Source organism: Antechinus flavipes, chromosome 1 (assembly GCF_016432865.1).
Source record: "Antechinus flavipes isolate AdamAnt ecotype Samford, QLD, Australia chromosome 1, AdamAnt_v2, whole genome shotgun sequence".
In the NCBI taxonomy this organism is placed as follows: Eukaryota; Metazoa; Chordata; class Mammalia; order Dasyuromorphia; family Dasyuridae; genus Antechinus; species Antechinus flavipes.
The window spans coordinates 429,388,782-429,409,546 of record NC_067398.1 but is presented as its reverse complement, the minus strand read 5'-3'; the positions used below and the strand labels follow the sequence as shown (position 1 = coordinate 429,409,546).

General features: G+C 34.8%; 1 protein-coding gene across 1 annotated transcript in view; it reads right to left on the bottom strand.

Annotated features, from left to right (window-relative positions):
* PHLPP1 (PH domain and leucine rich repeat protein phosphatase 1) overlaps positions 1-20,765 on the bottom strand; it is a 296,309-nt gene that overhangs the window by 151,523 nt on the left and 124,021 nt on the right. Inside the window, exons 2-3 of the mRNA XM_051969911.1 lie at positions 9,737-9,933; positions 3,420-3,545 (exon numbers count right to left, since the gene is read on the bottom strand). Coding sequence (XP_051825871.1) covers positions 3,420-3,545; positions 9,737-9,933 — 323 coding nt within the window. The remainder of the gene's footprint in view (positions 1-3,419; positions 3,546-9,736; positions 9,934-20,765) is intronic.

The window sequence follows — 20,765 nt, the reverse complement described above, 5'->3', positions numbered from 1 at the left end:
TCACAAGTTTGGAAGATTCACAAGTGTTCACAAGTATGGGAGATATACAAAGTTAGCTTTGTAACTTTGTGAATTCACATCTCCCATAGTCCTACTCTCAGAGGAGAAGTCAACCTCTGAAAGAGCATAAAAACAGCTGAGCTCAGTCAGTCAGTTCAGTTGAAAAGATTGAGAGGGGAGAGTCAGTTGGAGAAAAGGAGAGAGGCCTCTAAGAAAGCTACCCAGGCCCAAAGAAAGAGAGAAGACTTGGGAAGGAGAAAATAAACGTTTGGATTTTATCAGCTGGCTGCATTTGGAATGATTATTACTTAGAACCAAAATTAAGGCTGCCTCCAGAAAACCTCCCCGAGAAACCTGCTCTCTCCCTCAGAGAACCATCATATTATACAAAAGAAAAGAAGACCACATGGGGCAAATACTCTAACCCTGTGGTCCCAATTCCATCCTGCCAGCCAAAATGTTGCAGTAATCTGGCAACCAAAATTCTCATGCCATGTTTACAAGGCTTTGAAATGTTGTGTTGTTTGCACATTTGCATTCGTTGCCCCTTGTGGGATAATTTCTCTTTGAATATAGAAGCTACCTCTTTGCATATGTTGTTTACAATGCAATGTAAAAGTTTTCCTGTTGCTGGCTTGGTAGTGTCACTAACATCCACCTCCTAATAAGTTTTAAAAATGACAATGGCAGAGAGAGAATTTATTAGCGCTACTTTTTTTTTTTAATAGCTTTTTATATACAAAACATATGCATGGGTAATTTTTCATCATTGACCCTTGCAAAAACTTTTGTTTCAACTTTTCCCCTCCTTTCTTCCACCCCCTCCCCTAGATGGCAGTTAGTCCCATACATGTTAAATATGTTAAAGTATACGTTAAAAACAATATATGTATACATGTTTATTCAGTTGTCTTGTTGTACAAGAAAGATCAGATTTAGAAAGAAGGTAAAAATAACCTGAGAAGAAAAAACAAAAATGCAAACAAACAATAACAGAAAGAGTGGAAATGTTATGTTATGGTCCATACTCATGTCCCATTGTTCTTTCTCTGGGTGTAGCTGGTTCTGTTTGTTACAGATCAATTGGAACTGATCTGGATCCTCTCATTGTTGAAGTGAACCACATCCATCAGAATTGATCATCATGTGGTACTACTGTTGTTGAAGTGTATAATGATCTCCTGCTTCTGCATTAGCACTACTTTTCAAGGAAAAAAAAAATCTTGACCAGATAATTTGGAATGATATCCAATTCTTAAGTTTGTATTACACAGTGAGGGCCTTTTGCTGCCTAAGGCTATGCCTGCCAATTATGCACATATTTTCTAACTTGGGACCATACTGTGTAGTAAACAACTGAACTCTGTATTTTTCATGATGTTCTCTTGCAGGAATGAACAGCACACTTTCAAGCGATTCCTTAGCTTGGGCAGACCATCGACAAAATACTCAATATTGATTATTCATTACATCGAGTGTCTAAAATATATTAAAATATCTCTGTATAGAATATAGTATTCTATAATGCAGAAAATGTTTTATGTAGTATAAAATGCCAGAGTAGTAATACTTTATTACTTGAATCCATTCTACCAGTGAAAGTCAAGAGTAGTAGATTGCTAATACCAGCTCAGTTTTTTTACATTTCCCACAATAAGAAGAATCTTCATAACAACAGCTGAATAGATGGACCTATTTCATCTACTATGTTATCAACTGTATGTGTAATTCTGAAAAGTTGCATCTGTTTTTTCCCTTCATTTTTCTGACAGTGAATTATTGTCTTATAGGCTTTAAAAAAATAAAAACACCACTACCACCACCACCACCACCACCACCATCACCACCACCAAAACTTTCTTTGCCAAGTAGAAATATTTATTAAGCGCTACCAGGCTAAAGTGCACTTAGTATTGGAATACCTAGGATTGTGCTGGTCTTGGACTCAGGAATACATGTGTCCACATCTTATCTCAAACATTTACTAGGTGTGTGAACTTGGCAAATCACTTGACTTCTCTCAACTTCAATTTTCTCATCCACAAAATGAGGATAAGAATAGCATTTACTTCATAGATTTCGTGTGAGAATTAAATGAAATAACTCATATAGATTACTGTATATACATTAAAGTACTAGATAAATCTGTTTCGTCCAGGAAAAACAGAATAGGGTGCTAAAGCAATATGATGATGTGTACTTAGTTCATGCTTACATCTCCATAGATAGTTCCATAATAGCAAACTCCCCATGTGGAAGTTCCCTCAAATGATGCAGATCAGCAATTAATTTGCAATTTAAGGACCACAGAGTCATCTGGCAGCATTGAATGAAATTATAAAACTAAATGAGAAAAGAAAACTGCATGGGCTGCATGGAAAGGAAGTATAGCTTCCTAAGGGAAAAAAAATGGTATTCTGGAAGGGATTTCAAAATAACTTGCTTATAATCATTATTGTCTGCCCACTGCTCAGTCTCCTATTTTCCCATCTATCTAAATAACATGTTACCATGTCATTCAGACTGTCAGAATCACAATGTGAGCAGAAAATTAAAAGGGACTATAAATTCATAGGCATCCCATTCCAAAGGTGCTATTGGGATACTTAGGCATCCCATCCCAAAGGTGCTATTGGGATACTTACCATCTAACTCTACAATGAGTTTTTATCATTGTATTTCTAAGTGTTAGGCATGAAAATTAAGAGATATATCCAAACAATTCAATCAAGTATGATTTTTTTTTTAAAAAGTCTTTCACACAAAATATTTGAAGCATCTGAATAAAATTTGATTGTTACAGAATTTTAAAAATAAATATTTTACAACTTATAAAATGTGTATTCAAAAGAATATGACTTCATCCCAACTATGGATGATTATTTCATCTGATCAGTGATATAAAGGAGAAGGGAACTGGAAAGAAAAGTATTTATATGATAGCGAATTAAGATAAGAAGGATGAAAAGGAAACTATCAGATTGCATTTAGAATCACTCCAATAGCTAACAACAAGTCAGCCAGAGTTAGAGATTTTAGAGAGAGGTTTTTAAACTAGATAGTCTGGCTCAGTTTTAACCAGAGACAACCACTTGAGTCTTCTCAATCTCATTATCCTTGCTTATCTATAATATGAGGAAACCAACGCTAATCTATCCATTAGGTACTTGGAAGAGTAAACTCAATCACAAACCTGGCACGTATAAGCTACAAACAACAAACCCAGGCTACAGCCAACATTTAATTTAGAAAAAAATTCAGAATTGCTAACCACTGACAAGCCTTTAAACAAATCCATGGGTGTTTCTCTAGTCTGAGACTGGAAAGATAATTCAAAAGTAGGATTAGAGCTAGCCACTCTGGAGACTGAAGAGAACTCTGGGAAAGGAGGGTGGTAGTGATAAAGGGTGATTGCTTACCTTGGATACTTGTCGAAGCCACCTTAAGTACTCAGTAAAAGTATCAAAACAAATGTAATAGGTCTGGCTTTGAGGTCCAGAAGAACTGAAGGCTAAACAGTGCTGGTGCTTCTTTACTTCTTCAACCTAGGGAGAAAAAAAAATGTTTGAAGGACTAGGAATAAAGGTATGATCCACAGATGGAACCTATACTCAAACAAGGAACTTAGCAAATCCACAGACATAAAGGATGGCCCCTAGCACTTTCGATGGACTCCTTCTGTGGAGCATTTTTAGGGATAAGAACAAATGTCTCAAAACATGAAAAGGTATCCAAGATCCATCATAAAAAACAAAAAATAACTTACAAATAATGTTTGTTAAATTGAATCAAAGAGATTTTCATTTCTCCAGTCCTGAAAATTATTCAGGTTCACAAAAAGATTTGAATTTGAAAGAACTAGGTTATTTTCCATGGAGTTTCCTTATCTCTGGTGAAATGCTCTTCCCTTTTTCTGCATGGAGCGTTGCCTTATTATGGCCTCCCCATTCACATACTAGGTATTGGGTTTCTCACTTCCTCTTAAAAGGATTTTTTCTTAATGTTACACTGAGTATTTCTATATTTTTTGTTATATACCTGCCAAGAAGCCTTAAAACATTTTTTAAAAATTAAATAGATGATAGAAATAAATTTAAGATCATCCTAAATTTCTATAAAGAGCAGTTAGATAGAGTGGCAGGTCTGGAGTCAGGAAGACCTTGGTTCAAAATCAGATCTCAGACACTTATGAGCTATATGACTCTAGGCAAGTCATTTAATATTTTGCCTCAGTTTCTCCATCTGTCAAATGAGCTAGAAAAGAAAATGGCAAGCTACTCCAGTATCTTTGCAAGAAAACCCCATATGATTTTCACAAAGAATTCAACAAAACTGAAAAAGACAATAATAAGATTTTTACAAAATCTTAAGCTTAAAACAACTATGCCACTTTTAATATAAAAAATAGAAAAAGTCAGATTTCCATTTGGGCACTTGTTAGGAAAAGAGAAAAAAATATAAAAAGAAAAAAGTAGCAAATGCTTCAAAAAGTCGAATGTGGAGAGAGATCGAGAATATACTAAGAAAAAATGAATTTATACTGAATAAAAGTTTATTACCTTATGAAACATTTATTGTCATCAGTTGACTTCAAGGTGAGATTTATTAAGACTCATTAAGTACTTTTCAGTAGTCAAGGTAAACAAATGATGCACATCTGATCAGGGAGAAAGCCAAATGCACAGTATTACTTTTTAGTGCACATAGATGGCTGTGTAGAAAAGTTAGCTATCTGAAGTCATGTTTGAGGCATCTTCTTTTATATGGGGAGGTAGAATTATAAGCTCTCATTTTAGGCTCCGCTTCAAAGTAGAGTTAAAAGTGAAATGGAAAACCACTTTTGAAAAACTATACTGCAAAAAATACAAGTGTGGCCTCCCCTCCCTCCCAACTCAGATAAATGGCTTTTAAAAGACTAAGATTTAATCATTTCCAAAGCTTACCTAGAACAGGTCTTACAAGATCTGCCTGAGAAAAAAAAGGAAGTTATTAACTCCCAGTTCATTCAATTATGAAAGACCACAAAATAGTAAGCCCTAGCATACACCAAGTCTGAGAGCATGCATCCCTCCAATTTAGTCAATACAAACACCACTAACTGTGGTCTATGCTACCATCTAACTTTATGGCAAAGAGCAAAACTGATTGTTTTTTTAACTTGAAGAATGAGAAACACAGAATTTAATTTTTTCTTTTAAAAATCTATGTTTTGGGGCAGCTAGGTGGAGCAATGGATAGAGCACCATCCCTGAAGTCAGAAGACCTGAGTTCAAATTTGATCTCTTCCTAGCTGTGTGACCCTGGGCAAGTCACTGAACTCCCCCCCCCCCAAAAAAAATCTATGTTTCTACTAAAATTGACCATTAGATTCACAAAAATTTATCTAAAGAGAAAGTACCTGATTTCAAGACTAGTACCACTCCAAAAACCTTTAGATGCATGATTTTAAGTTGAAGCATGATAGAGAGAGTAGTTTTAGGAGTGAGGATCCAAACAAGCCTATTATGGTCTAATAAAGACAAATAATCTGCTTTTGAAGCTAAATTTGAACTTGGTTAGAATCAAGATCTCTTAATACTACAGGGTTAGAAAAAATTGCATTTTATACAAAGCAAATCTCTGAAAAAAATTAATCCCAATCATGTGAAGTTACCAAATAAGGAAGGAATATTTTAGTGTAAAATGAGGAAGAACAGCTCTTTTTTAAAAATTGTTCTTGCTGCAGAAAAGATGGCCAAAAGAGAGTTCTGTGCATCCTATTCCCCCTCAAAGTGTCTAAGGAGCAGATATTTGCCAACTGAAATAACAATTACTTTGAGTAACATTTGATTTCCTTATTTTCCTTCTTCCCAACTTTCCCTACACCAGACATCAAAGAGAAAGTGCCAAAAGAAATCTCTTGCTCAATGCCTTTCACATTCCATTATAAATAATCCATTTTCGACTCTTAACGCGTGCATCAGCACAAAGACAAATAACTTTAAATCTCACATCATTTATGCTAAAATCTTAAATAAGATATTAGCAAAAAGACTACGGAAAATCATCCCCAGGATAATACACTGCGATCAAGTAGGATTTATACCAGGAATGCAGGGCTGGTTCAATATTAGGAAAACTATCAGTATAATTGGCCATATTAATAATCAAATTAACAAAAACCATATGATCATCTCAATAGATGCAGAAAAAGCATCTGATAAAATCCAACATCCATTCCTATTAAAAACTCTTGAGAGTATAGGAATAAATGGACTTTTCCTTAAAATAATCAGAAGCATCTATTTAAAACCAGCAGTAAGCATCATATGTAACGGGGACAAACTGCAACCATTCCCAATAAGATCAGGAGTGAAAAAAGGTTGACCACTATTACCGTTACTATTTAATATTGTATTAGAAATGCTAGCTTTGGCAATAAGAGTTAAGAAAGAGATTAAAAGAATAAGAATAGGCGATGAGGAAACCAAATTATCACTCTTTGCTGATGATATGATGGTGTACTTAGAGAACCCTAGACTCTACTAAAAAGTTATTACAAACAATCCACACCTTCAGCAAAGTTGCAGGATACAAAATAAACCCACATAAGTCATCAGCATTCTTATATATCACTAACAAAACCCAACAGTTAAGAGTTACAAAAAGAAATTCCATTTAAAGTAACTACTGATTGTATAAAATATTTAGGAATCTGTCTGCCAAGGGAAAATCAGAAACTTTATGAGCAAAACTACAAAACACTTTCCACACAAATTAAGTCTGATCTAACCAACTGGAAAAATATTAAATGCTCTTGGATTGAGCGAGCAAATATAATAAAGGTGACAATACTACCTAAATTAATCTATTTATTTAGCGCTATATCAATCAGACTCCCAAAAAACTACTTTGATGAACTAGAAAAAATAACAACAAAGTTCATATGGAAAAACAAAAGGTCAAGAATTTCAAGGGAATTAATAAAAAAAAAAAAATCAAATAAAGGTAGCCTAGCTGTACCAAATCTAAAATTATACTATAAAGCAGCAGTTACTAAAACCATCTGGTATTGGCTAAGAAATAGACTAGTTGATGAATGGAATAGGTTAGGTTCAAAGGACAAAACAGCCAATAACTTTAATAATATAGTGTTTGACAAACCCAAAGACACCAGTTTCTGGGATAAGAATGCATTATTTAACAAAAATTGTGGGAAAATTGGAAATCAGTATGGCAGAAACTAGACACTGACCCACACTTAACACTGTACACCAAGATAAGATCAAAATGGGTTCATGACCTAGGCATAAAGAATGAGATTATAAATAAATTGGAAGAGCATAGGATAGTTTACCTCTCAGACCTGTGGAAGAGGGAGGAATTTAGGACCAAAGAAGAACTAGAGATCACTATTGACCACAAAATAGAAAATTCTGATTATATCAAATTGAAAAGTTTTTGTACAAACAAAACAAATGCAGATAAGATTAGAAGGGAAAAAATAAACTGGGAAAATATTTTTACAATCAAAGGTTCTGATAAAGGCCTCATTTCCAAAATAAATAGAGAATTGACTCTAATTTATAAGAAATCAAATCATTCTCCAATTAATAAATGGTCAAAGGATATAAACAGACAATTCTCAGACGAAGAAATTGAAACTATTTATAGACATATGAAAATATGCTCCAAATCATTATTAATCAGAGAAATGCAAATTAAGACAACTCTGAGATACCACTACACACCTGTCAGATTGGCTAAAGCGACAGGGAAAGATAATGTGGAATGTTGGAGGGGATGTGGGAAAACAGGGACACTGATATTGACTGACATTGTTGGTGGAGTTGTGAACGAATCCAATCATTCTGGAGAGCAATTTGGAACTATGCTCAAAAAGTTATCACACTGTGCATACCCTTTGATCCAGCAGTGTTTCTACTGGGCTTATACCCCAAAGAGATACTAAAGAAGGGAAAGGGACCTGTAAGTGCCAAAATGTTTGTGGCAGCTCTGTTTGTAGTGGCCAGAAGCTGGAAAATTAATGGAGATTGGTTGAGTAAATTGTGGTATATTAATGTTATGGAATATTATTGTTCTGTAAGGAATGACCAGCGGGATGAATACAGAGAGGACTGGTGAGATTTACATGAATTGATGCTGAATGAAATGAGCAGAACCAGGAGATCATTATATACCTCAACAATGATACTGTTTGAGGATGTATTCTGATGGAAGTGGATCTCTTCGATAAAGAGAGCTAATTCAGTTTCAATTGCTCAAAGGTGGACAGAAGCAGCTACACCCAAAGAAAGAACACTGAGAAATGAATATAAACTGCTTGCATTTTTGTTTTTCTTCCCGGGTTATTTATACCTTCTAAATCCAATTCTCCCTGTGCAACAAGAAAACTGTTCGGTTTTGCACACATATATTGTATCTAGGATATACTGTAACCTATTCAACATGTAAAGGACTGCTTACCATCTGGGGAAGGGGGGGAGAGAGGGAGGGGAAAAATCAGAACAGAAGTGAATGCAAGGGATAATGCTGTAAAAAATTACCCTGGCATAGGTTCTATCAATAAAAAGTTATTAAAAAAATAATAATAAATTTTTTTTAAAAAGAAAGAAAAAAATGTGGATAATTTGCTCCACAGAAATCGGAATATTTGGTAAAGCAAAAAAAAAAAAAAAAATCTCACATCATTTAAACATAAAAACAAATTAATATTTAATTCAACCAAGATTGTTAAAGGTCTTATCTAGGGATACAAAGACAAATAAAGCACTCCTTGCCTTTAAGGGGCTTATTTTCTAGAGGGAAGAGGAATTATTAAGATTAAGGATTGGGGAAAAGGCTTATGACAGAAGCAGAGACTTTAAGAAACCACAGAAGCTAAGAGATAGAAATGAGGCAGAATAGACAAGGAAACAGCCAGAGAAAAGTGCCTAGAAATGTGTCTTCTTAGAAGAACAGAAGGAAGATAATGTAAATGGATGGCAAGGTATACCCTGGAAAAGAGTAAGTTATAAAGAGACTGGTAAGATAGGAAACATCCAAGTTAAAAAGGATTGTAAAAGCCAAACAGGGGATTTTTATATTTGATTCTGAAGGTAATAAATAGATTTTACTGAACAGAGGATCAACATGTCAGACTTGTACTTTATTAATGTCAATTTAACAATTGCATAGAAGATGACCTAAAGTAGGAGAGCATTAAAGCAGGTGTATTCACCAGAAGGCTAATGCAGTAATCTAGGACTGCAGTAATGTGGTGGCAGTATCAAAGGAGATAAGGAACTTGTATACAAGACATGTCAGCGAGATTGTAGGCAAGAGATATAGGCAAGCTAGGTGACACAGTGGATAAAGTATTCCACCTGAAGTCAGAAAAACCTGAGTTCAAATCAGTGAAATACAACCTGATTTTTTTTTTTTTTTTACTTTTTTTTAGCTTTAGCATTTAGTTCATTTGCCTAACACACCATATCAACGTAGCCAAGTGGTGCTCTTATTAAGTAAGTTAGCATCACTCACAGGCTTTAACATCAACAAGCAGGCCAAGCAATCATGCAATGATATGCTACTGGTCACAAAAGAGATCAAGGGAGAAGATATAGATGGATTAACACAAATTCACCACTACTGTTAAAGAATCAACTCAGACTAGATACTTTTTTAAAACATGGCTCAGAAATATAATCTTGGTATATTATATTACTATGAATTTTTTTTTTTAAGTATAACTTACTTTTCCACCAATTAGTGGGAGAACGTGCATCTTTCCAGTCAAGCTGTCTTTCACGGATGATACAATCAGGCATGTTCCACACAGAATAACTTGGCGTCTTGTCCATCGGTTCACTGGTAACTGCATTTTCCCTTTTCGCACATTGTACATTCCTGAGAGCTGAATACGTTCAGAGCCACCTGTGCTATGGGGCTTTCCTGAAACAAAAGGAAATACATTAGACTCAAAGATTATATATTTTTTAAGTCTTTTGTAGAACAGACAAGTTACCTAGGGATTTTTTTTTTAAGTGAAGAAATCAAGTCATTTTATGTTTGAAAGAATTTGAACAAGATGGGAGTCATGCTATTCACGTAAGGGCCCTTATAGTTGCTTTACATGCACAGTCTTCCAATTTTATTTTTACTTCAGGTAAGGGGGGGAAAAAAAACTTCTTTTTTAAACCTCCAAGAAGGAAAAATCTGATTTTACTTTTTTTGTTGCATTTTTTCATCTTTTATACCTTTCTAAGCCAAAAACTATGTTTAGAAAGAAATGCCTTTAAAAAATCTGAATCAGCAACTAAAGGTAAAATAAAAAAGTTACAAATTCTGAAAAGTAATATGGTTAAGTCAAAAGGTGCAGATTCAAATCCTAAATCTACAATTTATATCTGACCTTTGACAAATCATTTAATCTTTTTGAACCTCAGTTTCTTCGCTTATAAAGTGTGGGTATATTAAATGACCTCCGACATCCCTTCTATTCTGAAATCTATTATTTACATTCCCATCATATTTAGGATTGGGAAATAAAACTTCCAATCATAAGAATAAGAATAGCATTCAACATCAGGCAATTATTTGTATTTGGCTAATGTCAATGACATTAGCAGCTGATTCCCCCCCACTCCAATTTATATCTCACAGACCCACTACTAATATGAGAGAAAACTATGTAAAAGTCAACACTACTTCTTAACTACAAATAGCCCATATTTGTTCATGGAGATGTTGTGAGGATCAAATGAATTAACATGCACAAAGGCTCTGTAAATCTTAGAGCAGCAGCAGCTCCAACACCACTCAGAGCCTACCTATGGTTGGTAATACTACCATTCTAGGACTTTCCTTTTTACATGCACATGTACACAGACACTAGAAAATTAACCTGGCATAACCTCATGATTGGAAATCTCATGACATGACAGAAAGGCTGCTGTAATTTATATGACACAACAGGCAAATTGTACCAACAAATAAAGAAGTACTTCCTCAACTAAATAATCTCATACGAAAGAATGATTGGGTGAAACAGCAAATTATAGACATAATTAATAACTTCATCCAAGAAAACGATAATAATGAGACATCATACCAAAATGTATGGGATGCAGCCAAAGCGGTAATAAGGGGAAATCTCATATCTCTAGAGGCCTATTTGTATAAAATAGAGAAAGAGAAGGTCAATGAATTGGGCTTGCAACTAAAAATGCTAGAAAAGGAACAAATTAAAAACCCCCAGTCAAACACTAAACTTGAAATTCTAAAAATAAAAGGAGAGATCAATAAAATTGAAAGTAAAAAAAACTATTGAATTAATTAATAAAACTAAGAGTTGGTTCTATGAAAAAACCAACAAAATAGACAAACCCTTAGTAAATCTGATTAAAAAAAGGAAAGAGGAAAATCAAATTGTTAGTCTTAAAAATGAAAAGGGAGAACTCGCCACTAACGAAGAGGAAATTAGAGCAATAATTAGGAGCTACTTTGCCCAACTTTACGCCAATAAATTCGACAATTTAAATGAAATAGAAGAATACTTCCAAAAATATAGCTTGCCTAAACTAACAGAGGAGGAAGTAAATAATCCTAAACAGTCCCATCTCAGAAAAAGAAATAGAACAAACTATCAATCAACTCCCTAAGAAAAAATCCCCAGGACCAGATGGATTTACATCTGAATTCTATCAAACATTTAAAGATCAATTAACTCCAATGCTAAATAAACTATTTGAAAAAGTAGGGATTGAAGGAGTCCTACCAAACTCCTTTTATGACACAGACATGGTACTGATACCTAAACCAGGTAGGCTGAAAACAGAGAAAGAAAATTATAGACCAATCTCCCTAATGAATATTGATGCTAAAATCTTAAATAAAATATTAGCAAAAAGACTACAGAAAATCATCCCCAGGATAATACACTATGACCAAGTAGGATTTATACCAGGAATGCAGAGCTGGTTCAATATTAGGAAAACTATTAGCATAATTGACTATATCAATAACCAACCAAATAAAAACCATATGATCATCTCAATAGATGCAGAAAAAGCATTTGATAAAATCCAACAGCCATTCCTAATAAAAACACTTGAGAGCATAGGAATAAAAGGACTTTTCCTTAAAACAGTCAGGAGCATATATTTAAAACCTTCAGTAAGCATCATATGCAAAGGGGAAAAACTGGAACCTTTCCCAGTAAGATCTGGAGTGAAGCAAGGTTGCCCACTATCACCATTATTATTCAATATTGTATTAGAAACACTAGCCTCTGCAATAAGAGTCGAGAAAGAGATTAAAGGAATTAGAGTAGGCAATGAGGAAACCAAACTATCACTCTTTGCAGATGATATGATGGTATACCTAGAAAACCCAGAGATTCTACTAAGAAGCTATTAGAAATAATTCATAATTTTAGCAAAGTAGCTGGCTACAAAATAAATCCCCATAAATCCTCAGCATTTTTATACACCACCAACAAAATCCAAGAGCAAGAGATACAAAGAGAAATTCCATTCAAAATAACTGCTGATAGCATAAAATATTTGGGAATCTACCTACCAAAGGAAAGTCAGGAATTATATGAGCAAAATTACAAAAAAGTTTCCACACAAATAAAGTCAGACTTAAATAATTGGAAAAATATTAAGTGCTCTTGGATAGGCCGAGCAAATATAATAAAGATGACAATACTCCCTAAACTAATCTGTTTATTTAGTGCCATACCAATCAGACTTCCAAGAAAATATTTTAATGATTTAGAAAAAATAACAACAAAATTCATATGGAACAATAAAAAGTCGAGAATCTCAAGGGAATTAATGAAAAAAAAAAATCAAATGAAGGTGGTCTAGCTGTACCAGATCTAAAGTTATATTATGAAGCAGCAGTCACCAAAACCATTTGGTATTGGCTAAGAAACAGATTAGTTGATCAGTGGAAAAGGTTAGGTTCACAAGACAGAATAGTCAACTATAGCAATCTAGTGTTTGACAAACCCAAAGCCCCTAACTTCTGGGAAAAGAATTCATTATTTGATAAAAACTGCTGGGATAATTAGAAATTAGTATGGCAGAAATTAGGCAAGGACCCACACTTAACACCATATACCAAGATAAGATCAAAATGGGTCCATGACCTAGGCATAAAGAATGAGATTATAAATAAATTAGAGGAACATAGGATAGTTTATCTCTCAGACTTGTGGAGGAGAAAGAAATTTGTGACCAAAGATGAACTAGAGACCATTACTGATCACAAAATTGAAAATTTTGATTATTTCAAATTAAAAAGCTTTTGTACAAACAGAACGAATGCAAACAAGATTAGTAGGGAAGCAACAAACTGGGAAAACATCTTTACAATTAAAGGTTCTGATAAAGGCCTCATTTCCAAAATATATAGAGAACTGACTCAAATTTATAAGAAATCAAGCCATTCTCCAATTGATAAATGGTCAAAGGATATGAACAGACAATTTTCAGATGATGAAATTGAAACTATTACCACTCACATGAAAGAGTGTTCCAAATCACTATTGATCAGAGAAATGCAAATTAAGACAACTCTGAGATATTACTACACACCTGTCAGATTGGCTAAGATGACAGGAAAAAATAATGATGAATGTTGGAGGGGATGCGGGAAAACGGGGACACTGATGCATTGTTGGTGGAGTTGTGAACGAATCCAACCATTCTGGAGAGCAATCTGGAATTATGCCCAAAAAGTTATCAAACTGTGCATACCCTTTGATCCAGCAGTGTTTCTATTGGGCTTCTATCCCAAAGAGGTGCTAAAGAAGGGAAAGGGACCTGAATGTGCCAAAATGTTTGTAGCAGCCCTGTTTGTAGTGGCTAGAAACTGGAAAATGAATGGATGCCCATCAATTGGAGAATGGCTGGGTAAATTGTGGTATATGAATGTTATGGAATATTATTGCTCTGTAAGGAATGATCAGCAGGATGAATACAGAGAGGCTTGGAGAGACCTACATGGACTGATGCTAAGTGAGATGAGCAGATCCAGGAGATCATTATACACTTCGACAACGATATTGTATGAGGATGTATTCTGATGGAAGTGGATTTCTATGACAAAGAGACCTAACTGAGTTTCAATGGATAAATGATGGACAGAGACAGCTACACCCAGAGAAGGAACACTGGGAAACGAATGTGAACTATTTGCATTTTTGATTTTCTTCCCGAGTTATTTTTACCTTCTGAATCCAATTCTCCCTGTGCAACAGGAGAACTGTTCGGTTCTGCAAATATGTATTATATCTAGGATATACTGCAACATACTTAACATATATAGGACTGCTTGCCATCTTGGGGGGGGGGGGAGTGAAGGGAGGGAGGGGAAAAAACGAAACATAAGCGAGTGCAAGGGATAATGTTGTAAAAAATTACTCTGGCATGGATTCTGTCAATACAAAGTTATTATTAAATAAAATAAAATTTAAATTAAAAACAAAAAAACAAAAAACAAAAAAGAAGAAGAAGAAGAAGAAGTACTTCCTCAGTTCTGGCATGATCACATATACTACCAGAAGCACTAATGTCCCATATGTAAACAAATTGAGAGATAGAAAAAATTCTAGTCAAGCCAAAACTAGAAGAATTTGGATTTATAATTCATTCTTTCAGGTTAGCACATTTAATGAAATAAAATAATACTAATTAATATCACTATGCCCAGCTAATATTAGTATATACTTCTTGTCACATCAAGCAACACTGACACTGGTTCAATGTTGCTACAAGTGACTACAATCTATGTCAATGAAGGACTACAGCCCTCAATAGAAAAAAAAAAAGGGGGTGGGGTGGGGAAGGGGAAGGGATTCATACCGAAAATCCTTCCAAATAGCTTCATTCTAATAAATATCCACATTTTGACAAAGCTTACACAAAGAGTAAGGGCAGCTAGGTTGTGCAGTGGATTGAGTGCTGAGTCTGCAGTCAGGAAGACTAATCTTTCTGAGTTCAAAATCTGGCCTTAGACACTTATGAAGTGTCACTTAGCCCTCTCTAGAGGCTTCAGTTTCCTCATCTGAAAATGACAAACCATTCCAATATCACTGCCAAGAGAACCCTAAGAGTCAGACATGATTGAACAATAATAAATAGCAACAATGGCAGATCAGACATTTCCCTTGCTATTTCTTCCCTTCTGTCCCAGAACTGTATCTAGATTCATGGCAAGACCAAGGTTTGGAGTTGTAAGGGAGAGAAAATTTCAAGAGAAGATCTAGTCTGGCACATTCATTTTACAAGTAAGGAAATTAAAGCCCAGAGAACTGAGTTTTCTTCATGTCACAAGGTAAGCAGCACAGCCAAAAAAAAATCAGTCATAGCTTTTTGATATAATTTGATCTGATTTCAAAATTCTTCCTTGGCCTAAGTGATAATGATCAGATGAAAGCACTTTATTCATAACTTACACCAAACAACATAACATATATGAAGTGCTTTGCAAACATTAAAGCACTATATAAATAGTGGTATTATTTTTCATATGTTATTTTTTAGGTTTATTAAGCAATTTTCTTACAACAATCCAGTGAGAAAGGACATACAAATGTATGATGTGTTTTACAGATGAGAAAATTGACTTGTAACAAGCCATCACAGCTAGGAAATACTGGGAATAGGATTTGAACTAGATCACAGGAATAGAGCATGGAGAAATCTCAAGGCCAATGATTCTGACATCTTCATCTTATAGGGAAGACATCAATGCCCAGAGATTTGTCCAGAATTAAAGCTGACAAGTATCCTAGGTGGAATCTAAACCCAAATCTTCCAGAATTTAAATCTAGTACTTTCTCCATGACACCATGTAAGACTATATCTTGACATTTTAAATATTCTAACATTTAAGGGATTGGGGAGTGATAGCAGACATCACTTCTAAATACTGCTAGAATAGCAATATCAAGATTATACCATACTTGTTACTTCTCCTTGCTCATTTGGAAGAAGACATTTACAAAATAGATAGGAGGTTGCTTAAACTAAAAATCAAAGAGCTCCCATGCAGGTGATAGAAGCTGAGATTGGAGAGAAATCAAAAGCATAAAATCTTGAAGCTCAGAGAAAACATAAGATTATCAAGCCACAATCCTGTACCTGAGGGATGAGGAACCAACCTAGATTGGGTAAAGTAACTTGAATGGGTGCTAGGACCCAGATTTTCTGGGATGATTAGACTAGGACCAATATAACTCTGTGGCAGCCAGGAAATACAATAGAGAGGAGCATCAGGCCTAGAGCAGGAAGACCTAACACTTACTAGTGGTATGACTCTAGGAAAATTACTTAATCTATTTGCCTCAATTTTCTGATCTATAAAATGGCACCTGCCTTCCCAGGTTGTTGTAAGGATCAAATGAAATAATAATTATAAAGTGCTTATTAGCACAGGATTTGGCACAAAGTGCTCTATATAAAAGCTAGCTATTGCTATTATCATATCATTATTATGATTTCAAGAGAAAGGAAAAGACAAAAGAATAACAATAGTTAGACATAAAAAGCACATAATATGGAGAAGGGTGGGTAAGTCAATCTTGAGGTCCATTCATATATTTCCATAACCACAGATAATTGATCTAGGCTTTAAAATGGACAGCTCACTAACTTAAGGCAACACCTGGAATCTGATAGATTTACAAAAACACACATCTTAACCAATCTTAAGGCCTACAAAGGGGCAGAGCAGTTCCAAGGTTAACTTATAAGTCTGGATCTGTCTTATAGTTTATCTCCTGAGAAACCAAACCCGTATCATGATTTTCAACTCTGCCTTGAACTCTATCTGCTGTCCTTCCCTTAGTGACTGATGTCAGACCAGGTGCCCAACACTAAATTTTGAAACAACTGGTCCCTGGGGATGAAGGCAGGGAATATGAAATGTCCGTGTGCTTGGCATTCACCCAGGTACATCCTCTTCCAAGTCAGACCTCCTTATGCTATTACAGAAGCATCTTTATTTTCTTTTCCTTCTCGCCAGCTTTTGGAACCCTTGATTCAAAGAGGCAGTTCTAATTGTTCTAAATTGCTCTAAAAAAACATTGGCATCAATGGTATTCTATGCCTGTTAGATTAAAGCTGGGGCTGTTATGATAACTTTCATTTCAGAAAGGTGTATCAAACCCTCCCAAATTGATAGCAATTCTTACATTATCCAAGGAGGAGACAGATGGCAGAGCAAACACAGGTGGAACAGAGACTAAGATATGACCTCAACACAAAAAAATAAAAACACATTATATTGAAACTCAACTGGCAGGCGGTGGATAGAGAACTTGATCCTGTCACAACCTGTTCAGGGATAGCCAAACTGAAGTGATGAAGGTGCTCCGAGAAAGCTGAGGCAACTGAATTTTTATACAGCAACCAATATACTCAAATGTCAAGCCAACTTCTCTGTATCTTATGTAGCCAGACCTCAAAACCTCCCATTAACAAATACCTTATTCATCAAAGAAAAGGAGATTAATTGCTTTCAAAAAAATTATAGAGATTCATTCCCTAACAAGGAAAAGAAAAATATTTCAAGCTTCCTTTTCATGTAACAGTGTAAGTTTTTATATCTATACACACTCATATATACATACACAAACACAATAATTCTCCAAATCTAAAAAGACTGGAGAAAAGAAAATTTATGCAAACTTTGGTTTTGCGTAAAAAATTCTGAAGAAGTTTCTGAAACATGGACAGGAAATGAGAATATATTTTTTTCTTCATCTATAGCAAAAAATCTCCTTGTTGGGACAAGACTACAGAAATTATGACCTCCAGAAATATGAATATTAGATTTTTATAAAAAAGAGAATGAAGGAAAACAAGAAATTGGCTGGATATTGGAATCCCTATTCATTAAACTAAAGGAAGAACTGGAGATCAGTGATTAAAAGACAAAACAAAGCCAGTTTTTCATTGGGGTTGAGGCTACAAGCAAGAGATTGTCTCTCAGATTTATGTGTATATATATGTATACATGTGTACTTGTATGTATGTGATGCATGTATTATACAGGGTGTCACAAAAGTCTTAGTGCTTTAATAAAGTATACTAACATTTTTGAGCTGACCTTTATAGTACACACATAAGTCCAAAAACACTCATATACATACACAAACACAATAATCCTCCACATCAAAGGAGACTGAAGAAAAGAAAATTTGAGAAAATTACAGAATGAAACAGATTCAAGGGGCACATTTTCCTTCATTCTCAATATTCATACTCAAAATGAGCAGAACAATCACAGTTTAAAAGTGATGCTTTTTTTTTTAATTTAAAGGCAGTGTGGTTTGATTGATAGAAAACTTATTTTAGAATGAGAAATCTAAAATTCAAAAAGTCTAGCTTCTAATCCATTAGACTCCGGTAGCTTTAGGGAAATCCATGAATTTCTCAGAGCTCTCAAGCAACTCTTAGATTGTAAATTGCAGAGACAAAATTAAACTGCTTTGGTCGAGGAAGTTTCTTCCCAAAGGAGATAAGATCCACCAGCCAAAGCTCCCTACTGCCCATCCTATGTGTCTTTGAAGCTACTACTTCTGTTCAAGACAAAGGAAGTGTGAAAACTCCTAAGTAAGAAACAACTAATTTATAATTTTTCTTTCAAACTCTGTTCTCTCAAATGGTAATTTGATTTGAGATTCCTATGGTCAGATATGAAAAGTTCAGGAAGTAAGAGAACAGAATAAAGTCTATTTTATTTAATCACACAAATGGAATCACAGTCACATATTTACCCTATCTAAAAATAATAGGAAAGGAGTTCATTTACTTATAACTGAGCAAATGTTCTCAATAAGTGGATAACTATGATTTTTGAACAATAAAATACTATTTTCCCCCATGCTGTTGGTCTAAATAAATGTGGATAACCTTTAGAAGTCAGAGGAACATTTAAGGGCTCATCCACTTCCTCCCCCAAGAAGAAAATGAAAGCAGACAGTACATTAATATACATACATACATACATACATATATATATATATTTTTGGCAAGCAACCATCAACTACCTGTCTAAATTCCAGATGATGTGGTTATAGGCAGAATTCCTGCTTGGGGATTAGGGCAATAACTGAATGGCCAGATCTGATTACTCAGTGTGGGGATTACTGAGGTGGCTGCATGACCCCTTGAATAGAGAACTTTGTAGTTAGGAAGATGCAAGTTGAAATACAGCCCCAACCTGTATGTGCCAAAATGTTTGTGGCAGCCCTGTTTGTAGTGGCTAGAAGCTGGAAAATGAAAAGATGTCCATCCATTGGAGAATGGTTGAGTAAATTGTGGTATATGAATGTTATGGAATATTATTGTTCTGTAAGGAATGACCAGCAGGATGAATACAGAGAGGACTGGCGAGACTTACATGAACTGATGCTGAGTGAAATGAGCAGAACCAGGAGATCATTATATACCTCAACAACGATACTGTTTGAGGATGTATTCTGCTGGAAGTGGATCTCTTCGATAAAGAGAGCCTTAATTGATCAAAGATGGACAGAAACAGCTACACCCAGAGAAAGAACACTGGGAAATGAATATAAACTGCTTGCATTTTTGTTTTTCTTCCCGGGTTATTTATACCTTCTGAATTCAATTCTCCCTGTGCAACAAGAAAACTGTTCGGTTCTGTACACATATGTTGTATCTAGGATATACTGTAACCCATTCAACATGTAAAGGACTGCTTGCCATCTGGGGGAAGGGGTGGAAGGAGGGAGGGGAAAAATTGGAACAAAAGTGAATGCAAGGGATAATGCTGTAAAAAATTACCCTGGCATGTGTTCTAGCAATAAAAAGTTATTAAAAAAAAAAAAAAATGAAATACAGCCCCAGATACTTCCTAGCTGTATGACCTCAAGCAAGTCACTTAAACCTCTAGTAGCTTCAATTTCCTCAAATGTTCCTCAAACAGGAATGACAATAGCACCTAATTCTCAAGTAGGTATTGTTGAGGATCAAATGAGATACTAATAGTTGTAAAGTGCTTAACAGAACAGCCTGACACAAGCAAACATATAAATAACTTATCCTTTAAGTGTCATGAATGTTAAAAAAAAAAAAAATTTTTTTTCAACAACATTTTTCAGAAATTCCTCTAAAGTATTACAACACATTTCTCTACTTAAGTAAAAGGAGTATAAAGATGAAAATATAAGGTTTCCTTTATGTCTCAGGGTGATCATTACCAACATTATTGTACTATTCTATAACATAGTGATATCCCTTGGGAATACTGAGGTTATGTCCTAATACCAAAAGACTCTACAAAGCTCGGCTCTTGTAATTCTGTCTTTGTATTCATTCAACAAATTAATAAAAGTAAAAAGCCCATTGACCAAAGTTGTGAAATATAGTTTTCTTTTCCCCTTACTGTCAACTGCTATTTTAAAATGTCTCTTTGAAAATATTAAAAAAGGGAAAGGGACCTGTATGTACAAAAATGTTTGTGGCAGCCCTTTCCATAATGGCTAGAAACTGGAAATTGAATGGATGCTCATCAGTTGGAGAATGGCTGAGCAAATTGTGGTATATGAATATTATGAAATATTATTGTTCTGTAAGAAATGACCAGAAGGATGAATATAGAGCGGTTTGGAGAGACTTCATGAACTAATGCTAAGTGAAATTAGCAAGACCAGGAGATCGTTATACACTTCAACAACAATACTATATGAGGGTCAATTCTGATGGGCATGGTCCCCTACAACAATGAGATGTACCAAATCA